The sequence below is a fragment of the Cervus canadensis genome, chromosome 1, assembly GCF_019320065.1.
Source record: "Cervus canadensis isolate Bull #8, Minnesota chromosome 1, ASM1932006v1, whole genome shotgun sequence".
Classification (NCBI taxonomy): Eukaryota; Metazoa; Chordata; class Mammalia; order Artiodactyla; family Cervidae; genus Cervus; species Cervus canadensis.
Window position 1 is genome coordinate 60,223,994 of NC_057386.1, and position 21,806 is coordinate 60,245,799.

General features: G+C 39.0%; 1 protein-coding gene across 1 annotated transcript in view; it reads left to right on the forward strand.

The window, feature by feature from the left end:
* CPE (carboxypeptidase E) overlaps positions 1 to 21,806 on the forward strand; it is a 146,509-nt gene that overhangs the window by 112,608 nt on the left and 12,095 nt on the right. Inside the window, exons 6-7 of the mRNA XM_043483901.1 lie at positions 1,556 to 1,695; positions 18,915 to 19,014. Of these exons, the coding sequence (XP_043339836.1) occupies positions 1,556 to 1,695; positions 18,915 to 19,014 (240 nt within the window). The remainder of the gene's footprint in view (positions 1 to 1,555; positions 1,696 to 18,914; positions 19,015 to 21,806) is intronic.

Genomic DNA, 21,806 nt, shown 5'->3' on the forward strand with positions numbered 1-21,806 from the left:
GTTAGGTTCATTTAATATAAAGTATAGTTCAAGGCCAGTGTTTCCTTGCTGAGACTGTATGGATGATCTAGTTATCCATTATTGGAAGTAGGATATTGAAGTCCCCTACTGTTATAGTACTGTAGTCATTCCTCTCTTCAGGCCTATTAGTATATATTTAGATATATTTAATATATGCTTAATATATTTAGATACTCCAATGTTGAGTGTTTATGTATTTTTGATAGTGTATCATCCTTTGATGAATTGACCCCTTTATCAAAATATGATATTTGTCTCTTATTACAGGTTTTGACTTAAACTGTATTTTTTTTGAGAAAAGTACTGCTACCTCTTCTCTCTTTTGGCTTTCATAAGCACTGAATATCTTTTGTCATCCCTTCACTTTGAGCTTATGTGTGTTCTTAAACCCGAAATGAGTTTCTTGTAGGCATCACATAGTTGGGCCTTATTTTTTTAAATCTATTGAACTACTCTATGCCTTTTGATTAAAGAATTTAATCTGTTTACATTTAAAATAATTATTGGCAGGTAAGGCCTTGCCATATTGTTGTTTTCTGTTTTGAAATTACTGTTCGTTTCTTCCTCTCTTGCTCTCTTTCTTTGTGAATTGATGATTTTCTACCATGGTATGCTTTGATTCTTTTCTGTTTACTGTTTTTGAATAGGTTTTTGGTTTATGGTTACCATGTGACTTACATAAAACATCTTATAGTGTAATAGTCCATTTTAGGCCGTCAACAACTTAACTTTGATTGCAAGCAAAAACTTTACCCTACATTTTATGTTTTGATGTCACAATTTACATCTTTCCATTTTGTGTATCTATGAACAGATTATTGTAGCTATACTTATTTTTAATATTTTAAAAACTTTATAGTAGAGTTAAGTGAATAAAACACTTTCATATTACAGTACTAGAATATTCTGAATCTAACTATATACTTACCTTTATCAGTGTGTTGTATGTTTTTATATGTTTTCATATTACTAATTAGGTCTCTTTGGCACTAAGCTATGCCACCTTAGGGAAGGAGGTGATACAGGTGAAGTGAAACTGTTCCTCTTCCTCCCTTCAACATGTCCAATCTTGAATTTTTTCTCCAGTGGTGTGCTTTAACTTTTCCATTAGATTCCTGAACTTCCACAAACACACTCTATTCATGGGTAATTATTAAAATTTGTGTTTTTTGGGGGGAGGGAAGACAGTAGAAAATTCCTGCCTCACCATTTTGATGATGTCACTCTCCTGTTGTCTTTGAAGTTGATTCCAGCACTGTAGGATGTGGCTGATCTTGCTTTAGCACTATACAACAGCAGTGCATTACACTAAATGACTGCTTAAGAACCTGAGAGAATCTGTGCTTGTGAAGTGGTAACTATCCCCCAAGAATGTTGTTCCTTCCCATATAGTAGGTGATTTCATTTGCAATTTCCCACAGTCTCCTCAAGATGCATGGATTGGTACAGTTTTTACCTGGCTGTTAGCAGAACAGTCGGTGTGGGTTCTAGTCGCCACATGCATATTTTAACTTTTCATTTGGTGTTTTGGCAGGAATGCAAGATTTCAATTACCTCAGCAGCAACTGCTTTGAGATCACTGTGGAGCTTAGCTGTGAAAAGTTTCCACCTGAAGAGACTTTGAAGAACTACTGGGAGGATAACAAAAACTCCCTCATTAGCTACATTCAGCAGGTAAACCCAGTCTCCAGCATAAAATGGGAGATCTAAGTGCACAATAGTAACCTGGTGCACAGTAGTCCCCTAAGAGGATCCCAGACTATATGAATCCACCTGACCCAGAGTAAGAATGATGCATTTGGAAAATGCATCAGTCATTATTCAAATAGTCTTTCATTTGTAATTGGTTTTTTAGTTCATGAATATTTGCTGCAAACTGATTACACTGGAGTTATAGAAAGGTAGGGTGACACCCTATTTTCTTTCATATTGCATTAATCAAGGGCAATCCTAGGATCCTCCTCTACCCTGATCACCTTGGGTTTGTCAGACATTCCAGGCAGGGACAAAACTAGAATGAAGTAAATGAGGCACCCAGGATGCAAAATTTAATGAGCCATTCACTCCCAGGGTTATGCAGGTGTAGGATCAGCACCTAGGAGTGAAAGTCTCCTTATGTCTCACTCATCTCAGCCCAGACTCAACTGGAGATGAGGTAATGGTAATGATGGGTAAGTTACAGTTACTGGGCATTAACTCTTTCCCAGGCATTATTCTAAATGCCTTACATGTAGTAATCTATTAATTTAATTCTCACAACCCCATGAGGAAAGTTATATCATCATCAACATCATCTTCTTTAATTCCACCACCATTATCATTCATGAATTAAAAATAAGAAATCAGAGGCACAGAGAAGTTAAACAACTTGCCTGAAGTTATTCTGCCAGAATCCAGGCTCTCTTGTTCCAGAATCACCATGCTGTGTTGCCTCTCATGACATAAATTTAGATCTTTAGCAGAGAGTCACTGTACAGAATTTTGGAGAACCTCACCATGTGTCAGAGTAAAATACCTGTTCAGACTTGATCCAGGCCAGTTCCCTGTTAGCCCCACCCCTCTGTACTAGGTAGAGACTGACACCAGGGACAGTACTGTTGGGAAAGACCTAAGGACTCTGTTCTTGGTTTGCAGTGCCTGGACAGTTTCACTTTCCATCCTGTATGTGGCCATTTACGTCCGAAGTCAGGGAGAGTGATATTAGTTTCATATACTGGCAGGTAGTATAGACTGATTTTTAAACGAATTTGTTATAAACAAATGCTATTATATAGATAAGTAGCTATTTGCACATACATGTACATATAAACAGGCTTCCCAGGTGGCATCAGTGGTAAAGAACCTGCTTGCCAATAGAGGAGACATAAGAGATGCGAGTTTGATCCCTGGGTCAGGAAGATCCTCTGGAGAAGGGAATGGAAACCCCTGGGAAAGTCCAAGGACAGAGGAGCCTGGTGGGCTACAGTCCATAGGGTTGTAAAGAATAGGACACCACTGAAGTGACTTAGCTCACACCCACAAGTACATAGAAACATATACACGTGAACCCAATGCATTAAAAATGTGAAATCAGCTTAAGAATTCTTTTACACTTGTCAAGTATCCATGCTGCTGCTGCTAAGTCGCTTCAGTCATGTCCGACTCTGTGCGACCCCATAGATGGCAGCCCACCAGGCTCCCCCGCCCCTGGGATTCTCCAGGCAAGAATACTGGAGTGGGCTGCCATTTCCTTCTCCAATGCATGAAAGTGAAAAGTCAAAGAGAACTCGCTCAGTCGTGCCTGACTTTTAGCGACCCCATGGACTGCAGCCTACCAGGCTTCTCTGTCCATGGGATTTTCCAGGCAAGAGAACTGGAGTGGGTTGCCATTGCCTTCTCCACAAGTATCCATATACCTTACTAAGCGGTATTATCATGGAATAGATACAGTGATGACAGTGATTAAAAAACATCCATTATACAGGATTTTTATCAGTCAGTGGAATTAACATAAAAGTACATGTTAACACAAAAAGATATTTTCCAACAACAAAGCTAATTAGCTATGTTGATTCTGAAAAAACCTTAGTGGGTACCCTTGTAGAATGTCATTTGAGGAGAGCTATATTTGGATGGATATTTGAAGAGCAAAATTGAAAAGTAAAGTTGTAGGCTGAGTAAGTAAGATGGGGTTATTTGGTGTGTTCTTTCCTTAGATATCAAAGAATGCATCCTTAATTCAATGCTTTTCATTTTATTTATTTATTTTTACAGCAAAAATTTATTAAGCTACTTTTGTGTCCTAGGCACCCTGTAAGGCTCTGGGGAGAGTGCATTTAGTCTTAAGTTCAGATATCAATACCTAACTACAAGAGAGGATGATAAATGCTAAAATAAAGAGCAATAGCAGTACACAGAAGGGTCCTTAACCCAGTGCTGCCAGTTCAGAAAAGGCTTCTAGGAGCTATGCTCTAGGATTCCCTACAGTTGATGTCAGTAAAATTTTTACCCCATCAACAATGAAAAGAAAAAGTTCAGCTGCTATTTAAGTTCTTAGTTCTAATTTATTTATTTTTGACTGTGCTGAAACTTCATTGCTGCACATGAACTTATTCTAGTTGCAGTGAGTGGGGGCTACTCACTAGTTGTGGTGTGCAGACTTCTTATTGTGGTGTCTTCTCTGGTCTCAGAGCATGGGTTCTAGAGTGTGCAAGCTCAGTAGTTGTGGCTCACAGGCTCTAGAGCACAGGCTTAGTAGTTGTGGTGCCCAGGCTCAGTCGTTGGGTGCATGGTTATGGCATGTGGAATCTTCCTGGACCAGGGATTGAATCCATGTTCCCTGCATTGGCAGATGGATTCTTAACCATTAGACTACCAAGGAAGTCCTATCTTAGTTCTTGAGAAAAAATGCACTATAAAACAAAACCCAAATGTGTGCCATCAGAAAGAGTAGAATGACTGTCATATTTATGGTGGCAGGTGCATTAATTAATCTAAAAGCTGTATCAGTTTATGTAAGAATCAGCAGAAAAGAAGAGGGATCAGATGTTTTATACAGTCCTGTTTTATGCCACCTGAAATGAAAATTTGATCTGTCTACAGATCACTGTGACCCATCCTGGTGTAACATCACTATTATTGTACAGAATGTATGGAAGCAGTAAGATTGGTATTTGCAGTGAACCCACACCAGCTTGCCTCAAAGGACACTCCAGATTAGGGAATCAAAGGCTGGTGGAATATCAGTGAAGGCTGCCAGAACTTTTGTGTTGAAATTGTTTCTTGACAGTAGAACATTATGCTGGTGATTAATAATTGAACACCTGCGCCTAAAATCTAATCATTGACTAGTTTTATAACAGATGAAAATATGAGATTCAGTTCATTTCAGTTCAGTCACTCAGTCGTGTCCGACTCTGTGACTCCTTGGACCACAGCACGCCAGGCCTCCCTGTCCATCACCAACTCCTGAGGTCTACCCAAACTCATGTCCATTTAGTCGGTGATGCCATCCAACTATCTCATCCTCTGTCATCCCCTTCTCCTGCCATCAATCTTACCCAGCATCAGGGTCTTTTCAAATGAGTCAGCTCTTCGCAGGAGGTGGCCAAAGTATTGGAGTTTCAGCTTCAGCATCAGTCCTTTCAATGAATATTCAGGACTGATTTTCTTTAAGATGCACCGGTTGGATCTCCTTGCAGTCCAAGAGACTCTCAAGAGTCTTCTCCAACACCATAGTTCAAAAGTATCAATTCTTCAGCACTCAGCTTTCTTTGTAGTCCAACTATCACATCCATACATGACTACTGGAAAAACCATAGCCTTGACTAGACAGACATTTGTTGGCAAAGTAATATCTCTGCTTTTTATTTTTTTTAATTTATTTTTTTAAATTATTTTTTTTATCTCTGCTTTTTAATATGCTGTCTAGGTTGGTCATAACTTTCTTCCAAGGAGGAAGCGTTTTTTTTTTTTTTTATTTTTTTTTATTCCAACCCCTTATTACAGAAGATTTCAAACATATAGCAAAAATGGAAATTAATGTATAATGAACATTCCTCTCTCCATTGGATTTGTAATTAATATCTAACTGTATATCCCTGGTCACATACTTATCTAACTCCTCTCTCTTTCTTATCTCTCTCTTCATCAATCCATCTTATTTCTTTTTTTTTTTTTTTCCATTTATTTTCATTAGTTGGAGGCTAATTACTTTAAAATATTGTAGTGGTTTTTGCCATACATTGACATGAATCAGCCATGGATTTGCATGTGTTCCCCATCCTGAACGCACCTACCACCTCCCTCCCCATCCCATTCCTCTGGGTCATCCCAGTGTACCAGCCCTGAGGACCTGTCCCATGCATCCAATCTGGACTGACGATCTGTTTCACACTTGATAATATATATGTTTCAATGTTATTCTCACCTTCTCCCATAGAGTCCAAAAGTCTGTTCTATACATCTGTGTCTCTTTTTCTGTTTTGCATATAGAGTTATAGTTACCATCTTTCTAAATTCCATATATATGCATTAATATACTGTATTGGTCTTTATCTTTCTGACTTACTTCACTCTGTATAATGGGCTCCAGTTTCATCTGTCTCATTAGAATCGATTCAAATGAATTCTTTTTAATGGCTGAGTAATATTCCATTGTGTATATGTACCACAGCTTTCTTATCCATTTGTCTGCTGATGGGCATCTAGGTTGCTTCCATGTCCTGGCAATTATAAACAGTGCTGCGATGAACATTAGGGTGCACTTGTCTCTTTCAGATCTAGTTTCCTCAGTGTGTATGCCCAGGAGTGGAATTGCTGGGTCATATGGCAGTTCTATTTCCAGTTTTATAAGGAATCTTCACACTGTTCTCCATAGTGGCTATACTAGTTTACATTCCCACCAGCAGTGTAAGAGGGTTCCCTTTTCTCCACACCCTCTCCAGCATTTATTGCTTGTAGACTTTTGGATAGCAGCCATTCTGACTGGCGTGTAATGGTACCTCATTGTGGTTTTAATTTGCATTTCTCTGATAATGAGTGATGTTAAGCATCTTTTCATGTGTTTGTTAGCCATCTGTATGTCTTCTTTGGAGAAATGTCTGTTTAGTTCTTTGGCCCACTTTTTGATTGGGTCATTTATTTTTCTGGTATTGAGCTGCAGGAGTTGCTTGTATATTTTGGAGATTAATTCTCTGTCAATTGCTTTGTTTGCTATTATTTTCTCCCATTCTGAAGGCTGTCTTTTCACCTTGCTTATAGTTTCCTTTGTTGTGCAAAAGCTTTTAAGTTTAATTAGGTCCAACTTTTTATTTTTGTTTTTATTTCCATTACTCTGGGAGGTGAGTCATAGAGGATCTTGCTGTGATTTAAGTCAGAGTGTTCTGTCTATGCTTTCCTCTAGAAGTTTTATAGGTCCTGGTCTTACATTTAAATCTTTAATCCATTTTGAGTTTATTTTTGTGTATGGTGTTAGAGAGTGTTCTAGGTTCATTCTTTTACAAGTGGTTGACCAGTTTTCCCAGCACCACTTGTTAAAGAGGTTGTCTTTTTTCCATTGTATAGTCTTGCCTCCTTTGTCAAAGATAAGGTGTCCATAGGTACGTGGATTTATCTCTGGGCTTTCTATTTTGTTCCATTGATCTACATTTCTGTCTCTGTGCCAGTACCACACTGTCTTGATGACTGTGGCTTTGTAGTAGAGCCTGAAGTCAGGCAGGTTGATTCCTCCAGTTCCATTCTTCTTTCTCAAGATTACTTTGGCTATTCGAGGTTTTTTGTATTTCCATACAAATTGTGAGATTATTTGTTCTAGTTCTGTGAAAAACACCGTTAGTAGCTTGATAGGGATTGCATTGAATCTATAGATTGCTTTGGGTACCGTAGTCATTTTCAAAATATTGATTCCTCCAATCCATGAACACGGTATATTTCTCTATCTATTTGTGTCCTCTTTGATTTCTTTCATTAGTGTTTTATAGTTTTCTACATATAGGTCTTTTGTTTCTTTAGGTAGATATACTCCTAAGTATTTTATTCTTTTTGTTGCAATGATGAATGGTATTGTTTCCTTAATTTCTCTTTCTGTTTTCTCATTGTTAGTGTATAGGAATGCAAAGGATTTCTGTGTGTTAATTTTATATCCTATGACATTACTGTATTCATTGATTAGCTGTAGTAATTTTTTGGTAGAGTCTTTAGGGTTTCCTATGTAGAGGATCATGTTGTCTGCAAACAATGAGAGTTTTACTTCTCTTCCTATCTGGATTCGTTTTATTTCTTTTTCTGCTCTGATTGCTGTGGCCAACACTTCCAAAACTATGTTGAATAGTAGTGGTGAGAGTGGGCACCCTTGTCTTGTTCCTGACTTTAAGGGAAATGCTTTCAATTTTTCACCATTGAGGATAATGTTTGCTGTGGGTTTGTCGTATATAGCGTTTATTATGTTGAGGTATGTTCCTTCTATGCCTGCTTTCTGGAGAGTTTTTATCATAAATGGATGTTGAATTTTTTCAAAGGCTTTTTCTGCATCTATTGAGATAATCATACGGTTGTTATCTTTAAATTTGTTAATGTGGCATATGACATTGATTGTTTTGCAGATATTAAAGAATCCTTGCATTCCTGGGATAAAGCCCACTTGGTCATGATGTATGATCTTTTTAATGTTGTTGGATTCTGTTTGCTACAAGTTTGTCAAGGATTTTTGCATCTATGTTCATCAGTGAACATAGGCCTATAGTTTTCTTTTTTTGTGTGGCATCCTTGTGTGGTTTTGGTATTAGGGTGATGGTGGCCTCATAGAATGAGTTTGGAAGTTTGCCTTCTTCTGCAATTTTCTGGAAGAGTTTGAGTAAGGTAGGTGTTAGGTCTTCTCTAAATTTTTGGTAGAATTCAGCTGTGAAGCCGTCTGGTCCTGGGCTTTTGTTTGCTGGAAGATTTCTGATTACAGTTTCGATTTCTGTGCTTGTGATGGGTCTTTTAAGATCTTCTATTTCTTCCTGGTTCAGTTTTGGAAAGTTGTACTTTTCTAAGAATTTGTCCATTTCTTCCAAGTTGTCCATTTTATTTGCATAGAGCTGCTGGTAGTAGTCTCTTATGATCCTTTGTATTTCAGAGTTGTCTGTTGTGATCTCTCCATTTTCATCTAATTTTGTTGATTTGGTTCTTCTCCCTTTGTTTCTTGATGAGTCTGGCTAACGGTTTGTCGATTTTATTTATGTTTTCAAAAAACCCAGCTTTTGGCTTTGTTGATTTTTGCTATGGTCTCTTCTGTTTCTTTTGCATTTATTCCTGCCCTAATTTTTAAGATTTCTTTCCTTCTACTAACCCTAGAGTTCTTCATTTCTTCCTTCTCTAGTTTCTTTAGTTGTAGAGTTAGGTTATTTATTTGACTTTTTTCTTGTTTCTTGAGGTAAGCCTGTATTGCTATGAACCTTCCCCTTAGCACTGCTTTTACAGTGTCCCATAGGTTTTGGGTTGTTTTCTTTTCATTTTCATTCTTTTCTATGCATATTTTGATTTCTTTTTAGATTTCTTCTGTGATTTGTTTCTTATTCAGAAGCATGTTATTTAGTCTCCATATGTTGGAATATTTAACTTTTTTTTTTTTTTTTTTTCTGTAATTGAGATCTAATCTTACTGTGTTTGGTCAGAAAATATGACTGGAATGATTTCAGTTTTTTTCAATTTACCAAGGCTAGATTTATGGCCCAGGATGTATTTAGTCTGGAGAAGGTTCGGTGTGCACTTGAGAAAAAGGTGAAATTGATTGTTTTGGGGTGAAATGTCCTATAGATATCAATTAGGTCTAGCTGGTCCATTGTGTCATTTAAAGTTTGTGTTTCCTTGTTATTTTCTGTTTAATTGATCCATGCATATGTGTGAGTGGGGTATTAAAGTCTCCCACTATTATTGTGTTATTGTTAATTTCCCCTTTCACACTTGTTAGCATTTGCCTTACATATTGCGGTTCTCCTATGTTGGGTGCATATATATTTATAATTGTTATATCTTCTTCTTGGATTGTTCCTTTGATCATTATGTAGTGTCCTTCTTTGTCTCTTTTCACAGCCTTCATTTTAAAGTCTATTTTATCTGATATGAGTATTGCGACTCCTGCTTTCTTTTGGTCTCTATTTGCATGAAACATTTTTTTCCATCCCTTCACTCTCAGTCTGTCTGTGTCCCTTGTTTTGAGGTGGGTCACCTGTAGACAGCATATATAGGGGTCTTGCTTTTGTATCCAGTTAACCAGTCTTTGTCTTTTGGTTGGGACATTCAACCCATTTACATTTAATGTAATTATTGATAAGAATGGTCCTGTTGCCATTTACTTTGTTGTTTTGGGTTCACGTTTATACAACCTTTCTGTGTTTCCTGTCTAGAGAAGATCCTTTAGCATTTGTTGAAGAGCTGGTTTGGTGGTGCTGAATTCTCTCAGCTTTTGCTTGTCTGTAAAGCTTTTGAATTCTCCTTCATATCTGAATGAGATCCTTGCTGGGTACAGTAATCTGGGTTGTAGGTTATTCTCTTTCATTACTTTAAGTATGTCCTGCCATTCCCTTCTGGCCTAAAGAGTTTCTATTGATATATCAGCTGTTATCCTTATGGGAATCCCCTTGTGTGTTATATGTTGTTTCTCCCTTGCTGCTTTTAATATGTGTTCTTTGTATTTGATCTTTGTTAATTTGATTAATATGTGTCTTGGGGTGTTTCGCCTTGGGTTTATCCTGTTTGGGACTCTCTGGGTTTCTTGGACTTGGGTGACTATTTCCTTCCCCATTTGGGGGAAGTTTTCAGCTATTATCTCCTCGAGTATCTTCTCATGGCCTTTCTTTTTGTCTTCTTCTTCTGGGACTCCTATGATTTGAATGTTGGGGCGTTTCACATTTCCCAGAGGTCCCTGAGGTTTTCCTCATTTCTTTTGATTCTTTTTTTCTTTTTTCCTCTCTGCTTCATGTATTTCCACCATTTTATCTTCTACCTCACTTATCCTATCTTCTGCCTCCGTTATTCTACTTTTGGTTCCCTCCAGAGTGTTTTTAATCTCATTTATTGCATTATTCATTTTTAATTGACTCTTTTTTATTTCTTCTAGGTCCTTGTTAAACATTTCTTGCATCTTCTCAATCCTTTTCTCCAGAATATTTATCTGTAACTCTACTTTGTTTTCAAGATTTTGGATCATTTTTATTATCATTATTCTAAATTATTTTCCAGGTAGATTCCCTATCTCCTTTTCTTTTGTTTGGCTTGGTGGGCATTTCTCATGTTCCTTTACCTGCTGGATATTTCTCTGCCTTTTCATCTTATTTAGATTGCTGTGTTTGCGGTGGCCTTTCTGTATTCTGGTAGTCTGTGGTTCCTTTTTATTGTGGAGGTTTCGCCCAGTGGGTGGGGTTGGACGATTGGCTTAACAAGCTTCCTGGTTAGGGAAGCTTGTGTCAGTGTTCTGGTGGGTGGAGCTGGATTTCTTCTCTCTGGAGTGCAATGGAGTGTCCAGTAGTGAGTTTTGAGATGGGTCTATGGGTTTGGTGTGACTTTGGGCAGCCTGTATATTGACACTCAGGGCTATGTTCCTGCGTTGCTGGAGAATTTGCGTGGTATGTCTTGCTCTGGAACTTATTGGCTCTTGGGTGGTGGTTGGTTTCAGTGTAGGTATGGAGGCTTTTGGATGATCTCTTATTAATTAATGTTCCCTGTAGTCAGGAGTTCTCTGGTGTTCTCAGGTTTTGGGCTTAAGCCTCTTGCCTCTGGGTTTCAGTCTTATTCTTTCAGTAGCCTCAAGACTTCTCCCTCCATACAGCACTGATAATAAAACTTCTAGGTTAATGGGGAAAGGATTCTCCACAGTGAGGGACACCCAGAGAGGTTCACAGAATTACATGAAGAAGAGCAGAGGGAGGAAGGAGATAGAGGTGAGCAGGAGGAGAAAAAGGGGGACTCAAGAGTAGAGAGAGAGATTTAGGCAGTACTCTGTTCCCTAATGTTCTCCACAGCCCAGAACACCCACAGAGATTCACAGAATTGGATTGAGAAGAGAAGGGGAAGGGAGGAAATAGGGGTGATCTGGGGGAGAAAAAGGAGAGTCAAAAGGGGGAGAGAGTGATCAAACCAGTAATCACATTCCTGAGTAAAAATGGGTACTGAAGATTGGATTCTTAAATGTCCAAAATTGATATCAAATACTGAAAAACAAAAATTAAAAATCTGGAGTAGAGGTTAAACTCTTAAAAATACAATATTAAAAAAACCAAAATCACAAAAAAATGAAAGAAATATATATGAAGTTTGCTTTAAAAATAGGGTCTTTTTTTTTTTGCAAGGTTTTGTGGGTTATAAAAATGAAAATTAAGGAGTAATAGAGGACTTAAAAAAAAAAGGAAAAAAATTTTTAATTAAAAAAAATAATAGTAGTAAAAATATATCTAGGAATTTCTCTGGAGCTGTTGCGGGCAGTGTGGGTTTGGTTCAGTTTCAGATAACTCCTTGTTCCAGCTTACACTTCTCAATATCTATAGGCCCCTTCCAGTGTAGTCAGTGTTAACTATGGGATTTTAATCTGTTGCACCGGTCACTTCTGAAGCGGTTCCCTTTGTCTATTTGGCTTCTGTTTGCAGGTCTCTTCAGTGTCTAATTTCCACCGGGACACAAGTGGGCGGAGGTGGTCTCTTGTTTAGGTTCGCTTGTTCAGTCGTGCGGCAGGGAGGGAGGGGCGCTGCAGACAAATGTCACTGGTGTGTGTGGGGAGCACTCACAGTGTTCCGGCCACACTGGGTTTGTCCCCGCTCACGCATGTGCTTTCCCCGTCTACACTGCTCAGGCTCCAGGCTGCTCTACAGGGAGCGGGCCCTGAGTTATGTGCACTTCCCAGGCCCAAGCCGCTCAGGTTCAGGTTCTCGGGTACTCCACAAAGGCGCAGACTCGGTTGGGCCTGCGTTTTGTGCTGTTCAGGGTCCTAGCAGCTCAGGCAACCAGGAGCTTGACGAGCAGGACTTCTCCCCTCCCCGTCCCAGACTCGATTTCCAGGCGTGCCCATGCGGTGCGCCTTGTGTCTCTTCTGGGGAGCTGATCTCTGGCTGCAACCCTCCCGGCGGATGTCAACCATCCAGAATCTCAGGAAGTCTTTGGTTAGAAACTGGAAGCCTGTTTGCAGTTTGGTAGGGGATGCCGTCTCTGGGGCCGAGTTTGCCCCTTTCTGGCCTGGCAGCCGCCTCCCGGCTGCCTCCTGCCTCCAGTGGGGGATGGGCTGGTCCGCAGCTGGCTAGCTCTTCTCTGTCCTTTGTTCTGCGAACGGCCGGCTGTGCCTTAGGTTGGGGCTTTTCACAGGTTAATTCTCTCTCTCTCTCTCTCTCTCTCTTGCTATCCCACAGTTTAAGTTGCTATCTCACGTTAGGTCCCTCAGATTGCCCTCAGGGCATTCAGGCCTGGTCCTTACCCTAAGCAATGCCTCCCGCTCCTCTCCGTTCAGCCACCCCTTGCTGGTGGCGGATGTGGGCGTCTGGGGTACTTTTCTGCTGGGAGTTGCTTTTAGGCTTGTAATCTGTGTGTTTTATTTATTTTTCCTCCTGGTTAGGTTGCCCTCCGAGATTCGAAAACTTCCCCCAGGCACGCCAGTGAGAGGGTTTCCTGGTGTTTGGAAACTTCCTCTTTTAAGACTCACTTCCCTGGACGGATCTCCATCCCTAATTCTTTTGTCTCTCTTTTTATCTTTTATATATTTTTTTAAAAAATATATTCTAAAATTATAGAATTTTGAGGATTACTTTACTAGCATGTGAGATGAGTGCAATTGTGTGGTAGTTTGAGCATTCTTTGGGATTGGACTGAAAACTGGCCTTTTCCAGTCCTGTGGCCACTGCTGAGTTTTCCAAAAATGCTAGCATATTGAGTGTAGCACTTTAACAGCATTATCTTTTAGGCTTTGAAATAGCTCAACTGGAATTCCATCACCTCCACTAGCTTTGTTCGTAGTGATGCTTCCTAAGGCCAACTTGACTTCGCATTCCAGGATATCTGGCTCTAGGTGAGTGATCACACCATTGTGATTATCTGGTCATGAAGATCTTTTTTGTACAGTTCTGTGTTATCTTGCACTCATCTCACACGTTAGTAAGGTAATGCTAAAAATTCTCCAAGCTAGGCTTCAGCAATACATGAACCGAGAACTTCCAGATGTTCAAGCTGGTTTTCGAAAAGGCAGAGGAACCAGAGATCAAATAGCCAATATCCACTGGGTCATTGAAAAAGCAAGAGAGTTTCAGAAAAATGTCTATTTCTGCTTTATTGACTATGCCAAAGCCTTCGACTGTGTGGATCACAATAAACTGTGGAAAATTCTGAAGGAGATGGGAATACCAGACCACTTGACCTGCCTGTTGAGAAACGTGTATGCAGGTCAGGAAGCAACAGTTAGAACTGGGCATGGAACAACAGACTGGTTCCAAATAGGAAAAGGAGTATGTCAAGGCTGTATATTGTCACCCTGCTTATTTAACTTATATGCAGAGTATATAATGAGAAATGCTCGGCTGGAAGAAACATAAGCTGGAATCAAGATTGCTGGGAGAAATATCAATAACCTCAGATATGCAGATGACACCACCCTTAGGGCAGAAAGTGAAGAGAAACTAAAAAGCCACTTGATAAAAGTGAAAGAGAAGAGTGAAAACGTTGGCTGAAAGCTTAACATTCAGAAAACAAAATCGTGGCATCTGGTCCCATCACCTCATGGGAAATAGATGGGGAGACAGTGGAAACAGTGTCAGACTTTATTTTTTGGGGGCTCCAAATCACTGCAGATGGTGACTGCAGGCATGAAATTAAAAGACGCTTACTCCATGGAAGGAAATGATGACCAGCTTAGATAGCATATTAAAAAGCAGAGACATCACTTTGCCAACAAAGGTCCATCTGGTCAAGGCTATGGTTTTTTCAGTGGTCATGTGTGGATGTCAGAGTTGGACTGTGAAGAAAGGTGAGCACCAAAAAATTGATGCTTTTGAACTGTGGTGTTGGAGAAGACTGTTGAGAGTCCCTTGGACTGCAAGGAGATCCAACCAGTCCATCCTGAAGGAGATAAGTCCTGGGTGTTCATTGGAAGCACTGATGCTGAAGCTGAAACTCCAATACTTTGGCCACCTCATGTAAAGAGTTGACTCGTTGGAAAAGACCCTGATTCTGGGAGGGATTGGGGGCAGGAGGAGAAGGGGATGACAGAGTATGAGATGGCTGGATGGCATCACCGACTCGATGGGCATAAGTTTGAGTAAACTCCGGGAGTTTGTGATGGACAGGGAGGCCTGGCGTGCTGCGATTCATCAGGTCGCGAAGAGTCAGACACGACTGAGTGACTGAACTGACTGAACTGACTGTGTATTCTTGCCACCTCTTCTTAATATCTTTTTTTTTTTTTTTTTTTTTAGGTCCATACCATTTCTGTCCTTTATTGAGCCCATCTTTGCCTGAAATATTCCCTTGGTATCTCTAATTTTCTTGAAGAAATCTCTAGTCTTTCCCATTCTATTGTTTTCCTCTATTTCTTTGCCCTGATCACTGAGGAAGGCTTTCTTATCTCTCCTTGCTATTCTTTGGAACTCTGCATTCAAATGGAAATATCTTTCCTTTTCTCCTTTGCTTTTCACTTCTCCTTGTTTCACAGCTATTTTTGAGGCCTCCTCAGACAGCCATTTTGCTTTTTTGCATTTCTTTTTCTTGGGGATGGTCTTGATCCTTGTCTCCTGTACAATGTCATGAATCTCCATTCATAGTTCATCAGGCACTCTGTCTATCACATCTAGTCCCTCAAATCTATTTCTCACTTCTACTGTATTATTGTGAGGGATTTGATTTAGGTCATAACTGAATGATCTAGTGGTTTCCCTACTTTCTCCTATTTAAGTCTGAATATGGCATAAGGAGTTCATGATCTGAGCCACAGTCAGCTCCTGGTCTTATTTTTGCTGACTGTATAGATCTTCTCCTTCTTTTGCTGCAAAGAATATAATCAATCTGATTTTGGTGTTGGCCATCTGGTGATGTCCATGTGTAGAGTCTTTTTTTGGAAGAGGGTGTTTGCTATGACCAGTGCATTTCTTGGCAAAATTCGATTGGTGATTAGGAGATCTAATTCAATAATTGGTTGAGAAGAAATCTCTTGCAGAGCCTTAAGAGGATGTTTTTAGGACCTGGAGTTGTAAAGTTAATCAGCGTAAATAGTTTCTAAGAACAGCTCCTATAGAATAGCCATGGAACTGTCTAGTTCTCAAAATTTCCAAAGAATTTTTCAAAGAATCGTTCACGATCACTTGCCTCTGACTCATCTAGATTATTGTTAAAAATGAGTTTTCATTCTCAACACTGAATCACACTCCTTGAAGGGAGGACCCCAGAGTCTCAATTTCAGCAATCCCTCTGGGGGCCACTTAAGTATTTGAAGATTTAAGGGTTATTGGCATTAAGCAATTCTAGCAACAATGAAGAATTTGATTTTTTAATTTTTTTTTTTTTTTTTTGGCCTTGCTTGATTTAAATGTCTGGAATCTGGGCAGGGAGAATTATAGGAAGAACAGGTGTAGTAAAATAACTTCCCCAGATATGAGTGAAATTTATTAATAAACTTCTGGGATTTCTTTTGCAAACACCATAAAGTGACTGTGTTTTCCAGTCTGCATTCCTGTGGAGTCCTGTTATCCCATAACATTTCCATTGAGATTTATTCCTATAGTGGAAAATTTGAAACAGAAAAATAATGCTCCGTAATTGGCATATGAGACATTTATTTATTTAACCGTCAAGTTGGTTTATCTCTCACCCTTGGTTCTTGTCTCATAGTAACAAAGATTTAGAATGATAGACTAAAGGGCTTGAAGCAACAGACAAGTTACAGCTCAGTTATAGCTCAAGCAGGCAGAACTTTTATTAAAGAAACGTGGAAGTAGGCCAACCCCAAAGGAGTCATAACAATCCCTCTTGGCTTCTCCTTTTATACTTCCTGCCTCTTCCTCTTGGTTCTGTGCTGTGCAAAATAGGGCCTCTACTCACCACCTATCAGGAAAGGGCACACACTCAAGGCCAGTTGGCAGTTGCAAGATACACAGCAACAGTCTCTGTTGTGCATGTCTTTCACGTAATTCAGTTTGTACAATCAGATATATGTGTATATGAACACATACGTATTTATGACTATGTAAGAATCCATAAAGCCATACATATTATGAGTATTTATGAGCCCTTAATGGGCCCCTAGCTGCCTAAGGTTACTTGGAGAAGCCCCTGTGGTTAGTTTGTATTCACTGCGTGCCTAGGGTGCATGTGCAGGAGTTGGAAAAGTCTCTGTGGTTATTTTTGTAGCACGTCTGTGAGCTCTCCTGGGTGTGTCTAGGATGGAGTCTAGAGATCAGCTTGCATCCTTTTTGGCTAGGCCACTGCTTGTTGCTCATGCCTAATTTCCTACCTAACATAACTATTTGTTAATCACATACTGTAATTTAAGTCTTGGATTGCAGAGGCAGAAAAAAGTACAGTTATGAATATCAATGGATATATTTATACCCAATGTAGGTGAATTATATGTTTTTGAAGTGATTGGTTTATTTTTTCAATGGTGAGGAAATTTCAAACTTACATATCAGGATTATAGTGCCCGGAGATGAATAAATTGATCTCCACAATTTTTCTAATACTTTTACCATGTGAATTTCATTCAGAAAGCTAACTTCTCTTGTTTCCAGTAGCTAAATTTCAGTCTTATTCAATTTTGGTGGCTAGTCCACAGGTGAGTCTTTGGGAAAAGGTTAAAAATGCCTTTTGTTCTAAAAACATGTTTACTCTCTTCTTACTTTCCTGGTTGCCATTAAAATTATTATTATTACTGCAAACATATCACTTTTTACAAAAATGTTTATTTATTTGGCTGCATTGGATCTTAGTTTCAGCACATAGGATCTTCAATCTTCAGCATGCAGGATTTTTTAGTTGTGGCATGTGGGATCTAGTTCTCTGACCAAGGATCAAACCCAGCTCCCCTGCATTGAGAGCGCACAGTCTTAGCCACTGAACCACCCGGAAAGTCCCTGTATCACTTTTTTGCCATGAGTAAATTGCCTTTAGAGATAAGAATTATGTGTTACTTTTAAAGAGTTTTGCTTTTTTTTTTTAAATAACAAATTCAAAAAAATTTTTACTATTATACAAAGGGTATCTCTTTGATAAAACATTGTACCACTGTCATATTTACTCTCTAGTGACAAAGGGACACATGAGATTTATCCTACTTTCTGTAGGAAAATATGTGAATATCATCAGTAGCAAAATAAAATTCATTTTCTGGGGTCATATGAGTGGGGAGCAACTGGAGCTGGGTGGATGGTGTTTTGCTAAATTATCAAGATTGATAGATTATCATTTGACATTTCAGAAGCAGTACTTTCTCAGACCCTCCTTTACTTCAAATACATGTTGACATAGTTGAATTATCATTTAGAAATAAAGTTGTTTTTGTAGTTTTCATTGTAGTAGTTACTTGCTGACAGCAACTTAATTCAATAGCTTTTTCTCAATATAAAATTTTCTATTTTATTAATAAACCCAGTTTTCAGTTAGTAAGTTCACTGACTTTTCATGCACTGATTTTCAACCAAAATAACATTATTAGTGGGTTTAATGCAAAAATATTCACAGTATGTATATCCTTTTATCTAAAAGGAACAAGTATTGAAGGGCTATAATGTGATATCTTGTTAACTGACAGCTGGCATATAAAGTATACATAGTTAACCAAATTTAAAATAGAAAGCCGGAGAAGGCAATGGCACCCCACTCCAGTACTCTTGCCTGGAAAATCCCACGGATGGAGGAGCCTGGTGGGCTGCAGTCCATGGGTCGCTAAGAGTCGGACACAACTGAGCGACTTCATTTCCACTTTTCATTTTCATGCATTGGAGAAGGACATGGCAACCCACTCCAGTGTTCTTGCCTGGAGAATCCCAGGGACGGGGGGGCCTGGTGGGCTGCCATCTATGGGGTCACACAGAGTTGGACACGAATGAAGTAACTTAGCAGCAGCAGCAGCAGCAAAGTAGAAAGAAATGACATACGTTCAGACCAGAGGTGTTTTACATATTGACAGGTTTTTGTTTGTTTGTTTGTTTTGGTGATTTGGAAGGTATTTCAAAGTCTTATTTGACTCAGAATAAGAAATCAATTTTCCAGGGGTTACTTCTCATTTGTCTACTTGAGAAAAAGCAGAGTAAAGAATGTACACAAAATTTAGTGACTTTTTGGGCTTGTTTTGATTCCTAAAAAATAGGAATCTGCAGTATTTTGCTAGAAAATAAGGAGATGTTTGATATTAAGCATGTTTTTAGGTTGTTTCTAATACAAATATTTTTGGTTATTCTTGACCATCACAGATACACCGAGGAGCTAAAGGATTTGTCCGAGATCTTCAGGGTAACCCAATTGCCAATGCCACCATCTCTGTGGAAGGAATAGACCATGATGTCACATCTGGTGGGTATTCTTTGCTGTGATCAGAGGCTCTAGTATTGCATAGGAAACCGTGGCTACTTCTTAGCATCGTTATATTCTTATACTGTTCTTTGCAAAGCAATTAAATGCCTCATGTCTCTTTACACTGTCTCTCTCCAGCTTTGATCTGGTTAAATTTTTATCTGGGGAACAGGTCAGGCAGTTACTTAGGATGGCTGCTCTATTTAGAAATTGGGGTGCAGCAGGTGGCATAGTTTCCTCAGCTGTCTCACCCCAGAGCTGTGAGGTTGGGCCATCTGTGAGGCTCTGCAGTTGTCAAGGCAAAGGAAGATGAACCAGTTGGAATTAAAATGCTGTATCTTAATGATCTCTCCTAAGAAGAGGTTTTAAAGTGCTGTTAATTGGTGGACCTCAGGAGGGAGCAGAAGAGTAGGAAGAAGGGTAACTGCCTGTGTTTTATTGTCTAGGATTTCCCATCCATTTCTTCATTTGATCTGTGTCATAAAGCCAGAGGTATCCAAGGTTGAAAAGGACCTTACAGGGTTGAAGTTGATGTTTGTTATTTCTAGGTTTAAAGCCCTCTTTCCATTTTCCTAGTTTGGGGGAAATGGTGTGTTTTTCTGGCAAACTTGTCTATTCCAGTTAATAAACATCTTTCCAACTCATTTTAGTGTAATTCTCATTTGTTGGTATCTTATCAAAAACAACAATATCTTTTTAGCTATTAACTCTACAAGTTTCAAGACCTTTGCATTAGTTAACCTTTAAATTAGTTCCCAAACATCCTATACCATTAACTCTTATTTAACCTCCACATTTATAATTTGTATTTTTTAATCTTGATTTTTTTTCTAAAATTCCATTTATTTATTCAAACGACAGTGCTTATCAACACCTGATGAAGTGCCAGCCCACCTTCTGAACCAATATACCAGAATCTGTGCCAAATTATTGCTCCCTTCACCCCCGGGGACGGACTTCTTGAAGGACCTAGGCCGTACGCCTTATGGCCACAATCAACTGCTTTTGTTAACCTTAGTAACATGTAAACATTATTTTCTCTGCATTCCAGATGTGAAAATTTTAGGAAAATCTCACATTGGCAGTATAAATAGGTAGAAAGGAATGAAATCTGAAGAGCAGGTTCTGGGACTGCAGCTTTTTTAAAAATTAATTTATTTTTTATTGAAGGATAATTGCTTTACAGAATTTTGCTGTTTTCTGTCAAACCTCAACATGAATCAGCCATAGCTATATATATGTCCCCTCCCTTTTGAACCTCCCTCCCATCTCCCCCCATCCCATCCCTCTAGGTTGATACAGAGCCCCTGTTTGAGTTTCCTGAGCCACACAGCAAAGTCCCGTTGGCTATCTATGTTACATATGGTAATGTAAGTTTCCATGTTACTCTCTCCACACATCTCACCCTCTCCTCCCCTCTCCCCATGTCTGTAAGTCTGTTCTCTATGTCTGTTTCTCTATTATTGCCCTGTAAATAAATTGTTCAGTACCATTTTTCTAGATTCCATATATATGCGTTAGAATACAGTATTTATCTTTCTCTTTCTGACTCACTTCACTCTGTATATGTTCTAGGTTCATCCACCTCATTAGAACTGACTCAAATGCATTCCTTTTTATGACTGAGTAATATTCCATTGTGTATATGTACCAGAACTTCTTTATCCATTCATCTGTCGATGGGCATCTAGGTTGCTTCCTTGTTCTAGCTTTTGTAAATAGTGCTGTAGTGAACAACGGGCTACATGTTTCTCTTTCAATTTTGGTTTCCTCAGGGTATATGCCTAGAAGTGGGATTGCTGGGTCATATGGTGGTTTTATTCCTAGTTTTTTTTTTTTTTTTTTAAGGACTCTCCATACCATCTTCCATAATGGCTGTATCAATTTACATTTCCAGCAGAAGTGCAAGAGCATTCCTTTTTCTCCACACCCTCTCCAGCATTTATTGTTTGTAGGCTTTTTGATAAGGGCCATTTTGACTAGGGTGAGGTGATATCTCATTGTAGTTTTGATCTGCACTTCTCTAATAATGAGCAATATTGAGCATCTTTTCATGTGTTTGTTATCCATCTGTATGTCTTCTTTGGAGACATGTCTGTTTAGGTCTTTTTCCCGCTTTTTGATTGGGCTGTTTGCTTTTCTGGCAATGAGTTGTATGAGCTACTTGTATATTTTGGAAATTAACCCTTTGTCAGTTTTTTTCATTTGCTATTGTTTTCTCCCATTCTGAGGGTTGTCTTTTCACCTTGCTTATAGTTTTCTTTGCTGTGCAAAAGCTTTTAAGTTTAATCAGGTCCCACTTGTTTACTTTTGTTTTTATTTCCATTACTTTAGGAGGTGGGTCATAGAGGATCTTGCTTTGATATATGTCATCAAGTATCCTACCTATGTTTTCCTCTAAGAGTTTTATAGTTTCTGGTCTTACATTTAGGTCTTTAATCCATTTTGAGTTTATCTTTGTGTGTGGTGTTAGGAAGTGTTCTAATTTCCTTCTTTTACGTGTAGCCGTTGAGTTTTCCCAGCACCATTGATTGAAGAGGCTCTCTTTGCCCCATTGTATTTTGCCTCTTTTGTCAAAAATAAGGTACCCATAGGTGCATGGTTTTTTGTGTTTTTTTTTTCTGGGCTCTCTATTTTGTTCCATTGGTCTGTATTTCTGTTTTTGTGCCAGTACCATACTGTCTTGATGACTGTAGCTTTGTAGTATAACCTGAAGTCAGGAAGATTGATTCCTCCAGCTCCATTGTTTCTCAATACTGCTTTGGCTAATCAGGGTCTTTTGTGTTTCCTAT